We start from the raw sequence: 13,734 nt of genomic DNA, 5'->3' as shown, positions 1-13,734 counted from the left end.
AAAAGTTGTACAGTCTACCCATTGCTGAGGGTGCACATAATCAGGCCCTCCATTAACATGTTCAGCTCTGGATGTGTGAATTCATGCCTGCAATCTTCTTGAGAATGGTACCTTCAATGCATCTGCCCTAGGAACTGGGGAAGAAGCATTTACTCAAAGGATCCAGTTTTTTACAGTATTCAAGTTGTTCTCAATTGTGATGGAGCAAAGGGAGGTCACTTAGTCATGACCTGTCTATTACTTTTGGAAGAACTGCGGGGAGCAGCTGTAAATTGCCTTATTAATGGAATATCCCACAGAGATTTTAAAAGCAATATACAAAAATAGAAAGCAGTGAAGCTGTGCTTTGCCATACAGTTCTTCATACAAACAGGGAACCAGAGCTGTGAAGATCAAAAATGCTTAATAAGTAATTGGAAAATTATGAAAAACCACATTAATTGTCTTCTGTTTAAGATTCCTTGTTGCGGTTTTTTCTTCACAGCACATTGTCTGGGCAGGCTTTTACTTAGCAGGCTTGCTGATAGCTCATCTTCTCAGCCCTTTGTTGGGCAGGATGTCTACTTTGCCCTTGTTTACTTGCAGCTTTCATCTGTATGGGTTTGAATTTATTTTCTTTTTAAAGTGCTACACATTTAAATATTGGGATGTTCATTTGCATCTCCAAGATGCTTATATTTAGAAATCATGAATGCATGAAGAGACCAGATATTGATTTTTTTTTTCCCCAATTAATAGCTGAGAAATTGGCAGGGGAAATATAGGCTCTGACTGTTGAGTGAAGGTACAATCCACGTCTAGGAAGTCAGTAAAAGCTGCCAGGATAATGCATTTTTGATAAGATAACCTAGTGATGAACTAACTCGGTGTCAGCATTTGATCTTGCATTTCCTTTTCTTTAGTGTGAGACACAGCATCACTTAGCTTGCCTGGCAGACATTTAAAGTGTAGTTTGTGCAATGAGGAATTTTTGGAGTGCCAAAGACCTAGGAAAGACCTGCACAGATCTTCCATCCTCACCTTTAAACCTGGTGGTTATCTTCTCTTTTTTAGACACCAGAAGAACTCCAAGCAGACCTGGGAGCCGAGCAGGAAGCAAGGCTGGCAGCAGGTCGAGCAGCCGCCGCGGCAGTGACGCGTCTGACTTTGACATCTCAGAAATCCAGTCTGTGTGCTCAGATATGTCAGAGACTGTTCCTGCCACCAGCAGGCCGACACCCCGAGCAGGCTCTCGGCCAGGATCCGCCAAGCCTTCTAAAATTCCAACCCCCCAGAGAAGGCCACTAGCCAGCAAATTGGACAAGTCCTTGAAGAGATAATATGATTGGCTCCATAAAGGTCTTTTACTTTTGCATTAAATATTTAAGTTCATAAGATGTAAAATATTATGTAGAAATTACTGTGAAATATCGCAAGAGGTGGATTTTTAATTCTGCAGATGGCCTTATTTGTGTATTTGTCTTCTTATTTTATGTGTATAATTTTTGTCAGATTTTGTTTTGTTTTGCCATATCCTGTGAGAAGGGGAAGAGTTCTAATGTAAACTAACAGTTGTACACAGTAACATGTAGAGAGTACACTAAAAATAATTGCCGAATGTACAGTGTACTGAATGTACAGTAAGTCTCTGCAACCTCAATAAAAAAGGCCTATCACTATGTCATTAGTTAACAGTAAAGGATACCTCATGATTTTTCTTTAAAAAAGAAAAAGAGAATACTGAAAGCCAAAAGACACAATTACACATTTTGAGCTAACTAAACAAACACTAAAGGATGTATGTCAAAAGTACTAAGGAATACAAACACACCTTCACAGTACCCTTATTTATACAGCATCTCTGAGAACTCACAGAGTTAATTAAGCACTTGCCAATAATATGATACTCCAATACCTTGCAGCATTTCTGTGCCATTGCTTTCAATGAGGCCAGACACATTCTGGATATCTGAACTATTATTCTGTAAGAATATCAATATAAAGTGCATTCATGTAAATGTGAGGTTTTCTTTTGCTTGAGTGGATGGTAGCACTGTATCATTAAACTCATTTTGTATCAAAGCAATTTTGCTTGCAGAAAGCTCAGAAATAAACATGTCCCTTAACTTTATTTCTATTGTATTTCTTATTTCACAGGAAGGTAATTTTCTGTGTTATGTTTTAGAGCATATGCCATTTCAGATGACCAATAATTACCATAGGAACACAGGCTTTAATGTTATTTCCCATTATCAGCTATCTGATTTTGGTTAGCTACTGTATTTGTTTAATAAAACACTAAATTGCACATATCAGAGCATATGAAATTATATGTAATTATTGTGTGTCGACAGTTATTTTCTCCATATTAAACTGTGTCTTTTACATACCATGTATAAAATGCATAGAGTAATTCACTGGCTCTTTTAGTCAGTGAAACATTCTAGCCAGGCATGGATTCATTGAAAGGATACCTAATAGCTCAATTTCACTGGAAAAAAAGTTGCAGCTTCAAATGGGAGTGCTGTAGCATGGCTGGATAGATGTTGTGGTAAGTAATGACAGAATCTCTGGAACTTTCAAATAATATCAGAAAGACTTGTGTGGGACTTGGCCAGATAAACAAAATAATACTCAAAGATAATTGAATCAATCAAAATCCATTTGTATCAGGATTTCCTTCAACACAGAGTTGTACAAAGGTTTGTGGAAAGCCATGATCAACCAGTCCTACCTGGCTTGGGAATCAGCACAAGTGTTTACTGATAACTGAAGCATCAGTTTCTGCTGCACTGTTTTATCTTTCCATTTTTCACCTCTCCTGTTGCTTCTATTCATCCAGTGACTGCTTTCCTAGAACACTAAAATATATCAGAATGATTTGGTGCTTTTTGAAGCCCCCAACACCCTTGCATAGTTTTCAATATTTATAAATGATAGCTGAAATATCTCTACTTGTAAGCAGGAGAAAGGAAAAGGATAGAATTTGGGAACTTGCATGGAAAATTTGACAGAGAGGTGGTGGTGCCCAGTGAAATATTCTTGGTGCATTTTTTTTTAACCACAAGACTGATGTTCCAAGGATGTGTGGGGAGGACAAATCTCAATCCTTTGCCAGGGTGCTCTTTGTATCCCAAGAGCAACCCACCTACACAGGAGCTAGTGTTGGCACCTGCTTAAAGCACCTTTTATATTGCAGTCTTAGCTCAAATATCTTTTTAATGCTTCCCTAATTATGCAACTTTATGGAATTTTTGTATGGCTACATTTTTAGAAATATTAGAGAGGTGACCAGCCTCTGAGAAATCCAATGCCAGCTAACTCAAGGACAAAGCAGATTACTGTGACTTGCTAGTCATTGCAAAATGGGGGATGATGGAAGTGGTAAAGTGGGAAAGTTCATTTATTGGCTGAAGAGAATCATTCAGTGTCAGAAACCAAATTAATGGTAAATTAAATAGGACTGAGGATTCAGTGAAAAAGCTTAAATTTGCCTCCAGATGTTATACCTTAATTAACTTCTTCCAAAAATTAACTGCTTTAGATTGATACTAAGAGAATTTTCAAAATTCTGTTGCCTGTAATACAAAGTTTATACTGACAAAAGTCTGAAAATAAGTAATGGATGCTCTATACCTCTGTGACCCAAGGAGGAATCTGCAGCATTTCATGGAAAAGGCATATTGTGAACATATGGATAAGTGGTAGGCAGCTCAGTTTTAGTGAACTATTTTTGAAAAGAAATTAGTGGTATTCAATATCCATTTTTCTGTAATTGAAAAGCATTTCTTCTTTGGTACCAGCATAAATGGGAGATGAAATATCAGCCCTACAAGTACTTCCCCACCTCATTCAGTTGCATGAGAATTTAACCTCATCATTGGAGATGAGTTTTTCACCCTTTTATCACCTTCCTTTTAACAACAGGAGTTGATCATAAATTCATCAGCCTGCTAGGTGACCATGAATCAATTACAACTTAGTGTGGCCTAGACTCCTATACCTGTGTATTCTGTGATTGTCCTGCACAGTGAAGGAGCTGAGGTGATGGGCTGGGAAGAAGGGTTGGACAGCCTGTGACTCTGGGAACCATACTCTTAAGTGAATAATGTATATTTAGCACTTGGAAAAGCTGGCTCAGTTCTAAAAGGCTTCCTTTTCATTTTCAGCTCTCTGCCTTTCTGCTGCCTTCAAAGTGGGAAAGTTTCCACAAATTTTCTGCAATCTGCAGATGAAATCTGTAGTGATCTAATGATACCTCCTGGTCTAGGCATCCTCAGCTTCAGTTAAGGTATATTGTGAGCTTCTTACATGCTAATGCAATCAATGACAGTAACTCAGCCTTTGCCTCCAGCACATCTCTTTACAAAAGCATATGAATGAGTTTTTCTTAAATCTTAATTTAAAAACGAATGCATTTCATAAAAACAAACTGATGCAAGCAGCTATGCCATACCATAGTGAGCAGCAGGGTTTGGACCCGTGGTTGCCACAGCTGGCAGCACCCCACATGAGACAGGGGCTCTAGCACTAGCTGTGTTCCTCCCAAGCGTGTGGCAAGCAGACACATTGCTGAGCACTTGCTCTTAATGTTCTGTGAATGACCGCAGGGAGGGAAACTGAGCATTGCTTCATTCCCTGCACACCAGCTGCCCTAACTGCTTCCAGGTGTTTCCCATTCTCAGGCTGTTGGGTGGCACCTGAGCTCACCCTGGAGTAGAGGTATTTCCTTAGATGCTTGCTCTGACTGGAGGGTAACGTTAGGAGGGTTACAGACCTGTGCAAGGTGAGTAGACTTTTATACAAGAAAGAAAATGTGCTTCCCTAATGAAGCTTGTTTTCTCTGCTGAATTTGAATAACCTGTTTGCAGACACAGAGGTGGAAGAGATGGTTGACTTATTTGCTTTTCTTTTTCAACAGTGCAGGTAGGTTACTTGTGTCTGTGGAAAATAAAAACCTTACATTTCCTAAAAACAGGAACATTGTAAAGGAAAAGGGAACTCTTCAGAAATGGATGCAGCAGCACCTTAAATTCTGTGTAACTTGCACAAAAATGCTGGGTGGTTGTTAGTACTGAGGTATTTTTAAGTCCTCTGCTAAAGAATTGTTTGGAGTTTTGCTGTTGCAAATGAAGTGGTATCTGACCTGAAGCTAAAGGAATTTTGGGGGTTGTTTTTTCATAATTTATTAGTTGTTCTGATCAACTGAGATGGTTTAAATAGTCTGAATTGCATTTTGGGGCGCTCAAACTGTATTTCTCTATTGGAAGGGTGTAGGAAAGCATGATGAAGGTGAATTGTGTCACTTAGCTGGAATTCTGGCTGAGTAAGTATGAAAGTGTTAATACATGTGTTATTAGCACTTGGATAGTTGAATATGAGTAAAAACCTCAACCTATAAATCAGGCCCTGTCAGCATTTACAATACTATTTGCTCTTCTGAGAGGAGGCAGATGGAGTGGTGATAGCTTTGTCCTCAGGGAAAGCTGATGTGGAGCTTTTTGTAGGGGTCATGATGATCTTTACAACAATTGGAAAATTATCCAGTACCATTCTTTTTTTCTTCTTCTTCTTTTTGGGGCTTGATCCTGGCTCTTCCAAGTCTTAGAGTCACAGAATAATTTGAAAAGACCTCTAAGATCTTTCTGTTCTTTAGGGGGAACAATGGGAACCTAGGGATCTTTGAAAGAGTTTGCAGTGTCTGGGCTATTTTTAAATCACTTGATAAAGAAATATCTCTATAACTTAAAAACTTAAAATATCAAAGTATAAAAGACACCAGTGGGGATGAGGAAAACAGGCTTGTAAATATGAAATATTGAGGAACTCCAGTTTGCTTATCAGAAGAGGGGATGTGACTTTAAGCAACACTGATTTGAAGCTGTATAGACCAAACCAATGAAATATGGTAATTTAGGCTAGGTAATGTCCACCAAAGACTGAAGTAGCTAAGCTGCTACTTGGAGTCCTCTTGTCCTGTGAGCATGAGGGGACTGTCTAATATATAATGGATGTCTTTTCCAGAAAGATACTGGTAAGCTTAAGAAAAGTGCTGATCGGTTCAGACTCAGAAAAATGATAGGCACAGTAATAAATGAGATAGTAGTGGAAGCCTGAATAAATACACTGTGGAAGAATTGGCTTAGCTTTTGAAGGGATGTCACGCCTTAGAAGCAGCCTGAAAGTCCTTGAAAGGATCAGTTAATGTGGACAAAGGTTGAGATTGACCACATGGCTTTGCAAAAGAAATCAGTAAATTCTCAAAGGAGTGAGCACTTATGGGATCAGAAGAAAGGGCTTACTGAGGGTAAATAGCACATTGCAAGCTAGGAAAGACAGGGCAGGAGAACGTGTTCAGTTTTAACAGAGGGAAGAGCTCCGCAAAGGAGCCCTTGACAGGTTTTAACACAAAGCTGCAAACGCTGGCTCAGGGTTCCTGAAGTGCACATTGTTGGACGGGCGCTCTGGAAAAAAGCATCGCCGAGTTTCTGTGACTCATCGCATCTCCTGGGGGTGTGCATTGCTTTCCACTGATGCTGGGGATCCTGCAGTGACTGGCTCAGCCCTAGCCAACTAATCTTAGATGGCTAGTTAAACTAGAAGGAATCCCACTCCAAATTAATGAGCTTACTTCAAGCTAAGAAACACTGCATGGGATTTTCCTGAGTGGTTTGGGAGTTCTGCTTCTAGCTTTTATAACTTCCACACCTTTTTGGTGCACTAAAGGTATTTTAGGGTATGCAAAGTATGGATCATCATATAATTTTGAGTAATTTCTAGACATATTCAGGAAATGCAAACCATGGAAGAGGGGTGGAGAATCCCATCACATTGTCTCTCTCATACTTTAGGAGCTTTTGAGCATTCCTGGATCCTTCAGCAGCAAACCCAGGTACAAGGGTGTTCCTCTCTGTGTTACTCTCAGTCACATGGATCTCTGTAAGGCCTGCCAATCCTGTTTCCTTTGAGTTTTCCAATTGTTGGTCCTCCTGGGATCCACTGGCACAAGGGAAATGAATGTGTCTGTCAGGGGACAGTGGCAGATCATCCACAGCCTTAAGGCTTAAACCATTAAAAAACTGAAGTAATTGAAAAGAACATAGTGTTGACATGTTTCTCTTCCTTTCAAGTGTCCTATGGATCTGAGGAAGATAAGTGTTTTTTTCCAAAAGACATGAGCTGTTCATTAGTATGGTGTGGTTGTTTTGGACTTTTGTTGGTTGGTTGGTTATTTTGTTTGTGGGGTGGTTTTATTTTTTTTGTGTTTTGTCTTGTTTTTTTCCTATTTGCCTTCTAAATAAACACAGTATGGCCATGCATGAATAGCTCTTTCTGGAATGAAGAAAAATAAGTAACTATTTCTTTGAGTAGTTATGTAGTAAGAAATGAAACCAGAGCAACAGTTTATTAAATTGGAACTTAAGGCCAAAGCATAGACATTCATGTCAAAGCAAATGTAATTGCTTTTGTAAAATTATAATGAGATGTAGTAAACAAACCACAATTAAATTGGGCAAGCCTAAAGAAGGCAAGATGCTTGTGTGCAAGGCAAGTGGAGGCTGCTTCTATGCACTGCTATTGTTTTTTTCTCACAGAATGTATTTGCAAATATAGCTGTTCAGAACTGTACAACAGCTCTGCAGCATTTCCTATTAAAATGAGCAAACTGAATTTTCCAGCCCATGTGTATGGCTCTGTAACAAGAGCTGAAGTGATGCTTCCTGTGGCCAGATGGTGAGGAAGGTGTGTGAGCCCCAGCTCCCCAGCTTGGCTGGAGCTCCTGGTTATGGCCCCACGTAGGCAGAGCTGTCTCTTCTCCCGACAGACCTGGCAGTGACTCTTGAGGTGATGCCTCATCAGTTCTGCTGATGTTTGGGAAGAGCATGAGCACGATCACAGCGCTTTCAGACACTAGAAAGCCTTCCTTAAGTCCACTGGTTAGATCAGTGCAGACTTCTGCATGGCACTTCTACTAGTAGAAGGAACTAATGAAGAGATAACCTTTAATAATTTTCTATCTACACACAATTCAGGCTATTCTTTTTTTTTTTTTTTTCCCTTGTCCCTCCAACCCCTCTAGCTTATCAGGATTTTTTAAATCTTTCTAGATTTCTGAGGAGGATTTGATTCTTAATGATGCAAAAGAATTTTCATGTACCACTTGCTAGTGAAAAAGCTCTTCTTAATTACCATTGGAAACTTCAGCCCCTGAATGAGAACTTTATATTTGGTAACTTTAAAGCTTTCCATGTGAGAGATCTCCTCCTCCCCTCCAAGCTCCCACTCTGTTTCCAATAATTTGTGCAGGGCTCTCCAGCCTTGGTCAGCAGTAGCCTGAATCCTCCATTAGGCTGTGGGGTCAGCAGGCTGCCACCACCAACCTCTCCCCCACTGCAGGAGAGATGCCCTGGGGCTGGGGCTCACTGCACTCTTGGAGGCAGAGGGCAACAAGAAGTGCCTGTGGGCACAGCCGGGCGTGGCAGGCGGTGCTTGGAGGCCTGGTTTCATGAGAACAAGGTCTGTCACAGCTGTCACACCTCAGCCCCGGCAGCAAGAAGGTTTATCCCCTCCCACCCAGGATGGGCCATGCTGCAGAGGAGAAGCAGACAATTAGTAAGGAATTTGCTAAATAGCAATACAGACTAAAAGGGGGAATTACCAGCTGGAGTTTTTCTATCAAAATGGCCGAGATTAAGGAATCTTTCCTTGTCTTAGATATATGGCCTACTGTGTCCAGGATGTCTTTTCATATGGTCTTTATATAAGTCAGTCCCTGGCCCTGAATGCTGTGCTATTGAACTCTAGGGTATAAGATATTGTCTCCAGTACTATGTAAATAAAAGCAAATCTTTTTCAGCTGAGTAGTGAAATGATGTTAAGGGAGTTTGAGTTCAGGCAGAGTGATCTAATCTGGCTGTCAAAAAATTCAATAAAAACTCTGAAAAAAATTTTAAATGTGCAAAGATTATGCTATGATTGTAAAACTACCAAAAATTTTCAGAAGAACCTGTTGGATGGGCAGTATTTTAGGCAGTTGCATTAACATGAATTGATAGTTTGGAGAATTCACTTTTGGGGCTTGCTGCTGGATTTTTTGCAATTAAACACTTGTGCATGAGCTTACCAAACTGAGGTCATTTGGATGTATACATGGTTTGGAAGGTAGAGTTGGAGATAAAATCAGTTGGATTAAAGTACAAGAGGAGAAAGACGTCATTGGGTTGTTGTTATATTAACTTGCAAGGAAACATTTTTTCTGTAAACTCACATATGTAGTCTCAGACAGGAGCACCAGCTGTGTCTATCTCTGGAGAGATCTAACTAACAATGTATGTCAGAAAAAATATAGCATAATTTATTCATACCTCTCAGAACAGCAGAAATAAGGCTGAAATGTATGCCTGAAAACAAAGCCTTGGGGAGGTTTGTACTAGTTCCAAACCTGTCCAAGGATGGTCTATAAGAGTGATAAAATGCCATGGCAAAGAAAAAAGCAAATTAAAGCATAGTTCCTAATCAAACTCTGAAATAAGTGTTAAATTCAAGGAAGAATACACTTGTCAATTAGAGTGAGAGCAGCAAGCCCTGCGGCACAAGCTTTTTTCCTGGCTCTGAGCATTGGGGGTGTGGGATGAGCTTGGGATTGACTTGATCAAGCCAGGAGAAAGATGGCTAAAAATCAAGTTCCATTTAATTTTTTTTCCAGTCAATGTTTAGTTGTGTTTTCTGTCAAGGTTATTCTTTAGTTAGTCTTTCAGAAGGGGAGACCGGCCAAAAAAAAGAAGGACTCTGACATTCAATGTGATATCTTGCAAGAGCTATCCTTTGGCAGGGCTCTGTTCTGGGAGTAAAGCAGGAGATGGACAGTGCTTCTTTAAGCTGATAACAATATTGGGACAGTCTTTTCTCAAAGAGATGCTGCAAAATGTTGCAAAGAAACAAGCTGGAGTATCGAGCTGGATGATATTGGGACATTTCTTAAGCTGGTATTTCTGTAAGAAACCAGTATAAAGCATTTGTGTTGGTGATTGTTCTACAGTTAAAAAAAAAAAAAAAGAGGTCAAGTTACTGGAAATATGAAAAATGCCATAGATGATAGTTTCCTGGCTAGTCTTGGTTTGCCTCAGTAATGCTTTGGTGATGCTGTGCTTCCAATAAACATTAGTCTAACAAAAGACATTCTGTTTCCAGCACTTCTGATGGTGACTCTTCTCTCAAATCTAACTCTTTGTTGTCTGGTTTGGTGAAGTGGTTACGGCACTCTGCCAGCACTATTCCTCTGTCGCTAAAACTGTATGGACAGTGATGACTAGCTGAGCTGGCAAGATAGGGATGGCATTTCTTGCTCACAGAGTCTGGGGTTTTTTCCTTGGACTTCATAGTTCTGGGTGGAAAAATGATGATGACTATTTGGTACTTCTGTTGCCTGTGGTGAATGAAACCAAGATACAAAAAAGCAATGTAAGAATGCAAAAATCAGTAGATATGAGTACTTTGAAAAATCCCAGATAAATGCAAGCCTAACTTTAATCTTTAATGGATTGCCTTAGGATGTATTTTCATGTTCATACACATCTCTCCGTAGCATATCAGTTCACCTGGAGAATGGAATCCAAAATGTACTGAAACACACTTCTCTTTTTTCTTCCTTTTTTTTTCCTGAAGCCAACAGGTGGTTGATTTAGAATGGGATAAGTATTCTGTGTACTTCCAAACCTTGTCTTATGTTTGAGATCTCAAATTATCTAAGTCTTGTTCCAAAGAAATGTTTAAAAGTAAAAAGCAGATGAGATAGGAGAGAAAAAAACCTCCTCTTGGTTAAGATAGAATTGCTTGGAACAGTGTGGCTCAAAGAGCAAGTGTTCAAATGCATCTTATTTACAAAGGCAGTAGGTACCAAAGCTGTTTGCAGAACAGAAGTGTTCAGTCCTCATAGGGAGTGTCCTAAATACAAATTAGGGTTACTGTGTCACTGCTGCTCCTTCATTCTGGTTATCTGTAACCTCTGCAGAGAGCTGCTCTGCTCTTACCATTTTAAGACCTCTTTGGTCTCCAGAGAGAGACCACCTTCCTTTTGCAGACAGGAAACAGAGAAACAGATTAAGCCCTTTGGCTGGGAATATTCAGGAAATTTGCTGGCAAATTAGGAAACTGGTTTGGCACATGCTAATCTTCGTCTTCAACTTGAGCAGAACATCCCTCTCTTTCAAGAATGTCATTATTTCATTATGTCTGTTTAGGAGACGAAATATAATCCTCCTTGTTTGAAAAGACATCCTGGCTCATCTGGAAATTTAAATTGTGATTTAAAAATAGCTACAAGTCAGTGTTTACTCATACAATATTATCTGCTGGAAAAGGCATTGGATATGCTAGTCACAAATGTCCAAGTCCAGCAGTTACACTACACTGTGACCATGGAGTGTTTCTGCTGGGGAGCACAGGCTCAAGGGCAACACAAACATGAATATGAATTTGCCTTTTAGTTTGGGGCTCTGGAATGTTTCTGTTCTAACAGTGTTCTAATAAAACCAAAACATTGACTCTTTCCCAGCAGAGTTAAAAATAGAACGTAGGCACTCTACTTCTTATACAGAAAGATAAACTGCAAAAGGAGATTGTGTGCAAAATGAAAAAACAACCAATTTAAAATGCTGATATTTTACTTGAGTCTCAGAGCTGCTTCACTCCTGCAACAAGCAGCTGCTGTTTCTCCTTCATTTTCCCATGTAATTGATTTACTCTCATGACTGAGAATGGCATGATGCAGCACAAACAAGACAAATAGTCTTTCTGCACAGTGGCCCCCCTGTGTCTCTGACAGGTGAGCTGAAGGTGATTCTCAGGTCTAGATGGCCTCAAGCAGCTATAGGGTTTTGCAAACTGTGCAACCAGAATCCAGTAATGACATAGGTCAAAATGTACTTCTGCTCCAGTTTTAGAATCTCAGACACATTTAGGCTGGAAAAGTCCTCTAAGGTAATTGTCACACCATTAATCCACACCATGAAGTCCACCACTATACCATGTCCACAAGTGCCCCATTTACACAACTTTTAAATATCTGCAGGAATGGTGACTACTTTCCTAGACAGCCTGGTCCAGTGCTTGACAAACACTTTTGTGAAGAAATTTTTCCGTCTAAACTTCTTCTGGTTCAATCCACTTCATGTATATTTGGGTCTGGAACTTGCTTTGTAGATGATATAAAGCTGGGAGCAGTGGCTGATACTCCAGAGTGTTGTGCTGCCATTCAGAGGGTCTTGACAAACTGGAGAAATGGTGACCAGGAACCACACAATGTTCACCAAAGGGAGTAAGTATGAAGTCCTCCACCTGGGAAGAAGTAAATCCAAGCACTAGAATTGATGGAGTCTGACCAGATGGGAAGCAGTTTTACAGGAAAACAGCTGGGGCTTCTGGTAGATATAAAGTTGATGTGAGCCAGCAGCTGTCCTTTGGTACAGGTGTCCAGCAGCCCCTTGAACTGCACCAGCAAAAGCTTTGCCAGCGGGGTGAGGGAGGGGAGCCTTTGGCTTCACTCAGTCCTGGCAGGGCCAGGGGGGCCATGTCCACCTCTGGGCCTCACAGTACAAGACATGGGGGTAGTAGAGGGAGGCCAGCAAATAACCACATGATGAAAGGATTTCAGCATAAAAATGAGAGTGAGAGAGAGGGAGATGTTACCTGACTGGGGCAGAGATAGGAGTAAAGATGGAAACTCTGTTCAGTGGTGTCCTGTGAAAGAAGGAAAGACAATGTGCTGAAGTTGGAGTGCAGGAAGAATATTTGGGGACTTTGCTGTGAAGGTGGCTGAATGCTGAAAGAGACTGTCTAGACAAGTTGTGGAGTTGACATCCTTGGGAGATATTAAAAACCTGACTGGTTGTAGTCTTGAGTGGCATATTGTAGCTGACCATCCTCTGAGTGGGGTCTGAGCTAAATGATCCCTGGAGGTCACTTCCAATCTCAGCAATTCTCTGATTCTGTGACTTGTAACCTCATTCTACAATAGAAAAATAGTTATTTTAAATGATATTTGATATTTACAGGATTTACTACTAAAGGAATATTGAGGAGCATCAGCCACAGCTTTGGCTCCCAGTGGGCTGTTTATACAGGTAGACAAGACCTAGGACCATGAAAGAGAAGGGCAAAGACAAAGGGATTAGCTGAAGGCAAGCTGCAGGCCTTGTCTTCCTCACTTCTTGCACAGTACTCTATTCACAAGTAGGTTTTTCTCCCACCTCCCCCAACAAAAAAACAGTCTGGATTTTGTTTCTAAGTCTGCATGGGTAAAGAATGAAATATGAATGCACAGATCTCACTTATAAATTTACTAATATAGATTATATTTCTGAAACAAGTTTGCCCTCTATTCAGCAGCTGGGGGAAACAGAGGTACATTGATTCTGTGAGAACCTCTTCAAAGGTCCATTCACAGCCATTCATGGGAAGTGCTACATTGCTGGGCATGTGTGAGAGAAAAAGCACTTTAATTGAATGCATGAGTATCTAACTGACTGCCAGATTGTGACTGGCCTCTGTGCAGGCCCAAAGTTGCACATGTTCTGCTGGGAGCAAGAAACTGCTGTAGAGACAAGCCACCCTCTGACTCTATGAGCTGCCCAGGAGACCAGGCACTGCAAACTGAAGACAAATCTGTCAAGGTGGCCATGGGAACTGATAACAAGGCTTCCTGCAATACAGATCATTAATTCAACTGAAAGACCTCCCAAATGTGGTGTCTATCTG

General features: G+C 40.5%; 1 protein-coding gene and 1 long non-coding RNA gene across 11 annotated transcripts in view; both read left to right on the top strand.

Moving 5' to 3' along the window:
* The window catches only part of DST (dystonin), a 288,951-nt gene extending 286,841 nt beyond the window's left edge, over window positions 1-2,110 (top strand). For all 10 annotated transcript variants that reach the window (XM_059468642.1, XM_059468637.1, XM_059468645.1 and 7 more), the window contains one exon: window positions 1,054-2,110. In XM_059468642.1, coding sequence (XP_059324625.1) covers window positions 1,054-1,319 — 266 coding nt within the window. In that variant the 3' untranslated portion in view covers window positions 1,320-2,110. The remainder of the gene's footprint in view (window positions 1-1,053) is intronic.
* Window positions 2,111-4,851: 2,741 nt separating this feature from the next.
* On the top strand, window positions 4,852-7,051 carry LOC132071687 (uncharacterized). Its single transcript, XR_009418175.1, has 3 exons — window positions 4,852-4,905; window positions 5,250-5,305; window positions 6,831-7,051. It is a non-coding gene; the product is annotated as an uncharacterized LOC132071687 (long non-coding RNA).
* Window positions 7,052-13,734: the final 6,683 nt, after the last annotated feature.

Source organism: Ammospiza nelsoni, chromosome 3 (assembly GCF_027579445.1).
Source record: "Ammospiza nelsoni isolate bAmmNel1 chromosome 3, bAmmNel1.pri, whole genome shotgun sequence".
In the NCBI taxonomy this organism is placed as follows: Eukaryota; Metazoa; Chordata; class Aves; order Passeriformes; family Passerellidae; genus Ammospiza; species Ammospiza nelsoni.
The sequence above is the reverse complement of the archived record's forward strand: the minus strand, read 5'-3'. Positions and strand labels throughout refer to the sequence as shown.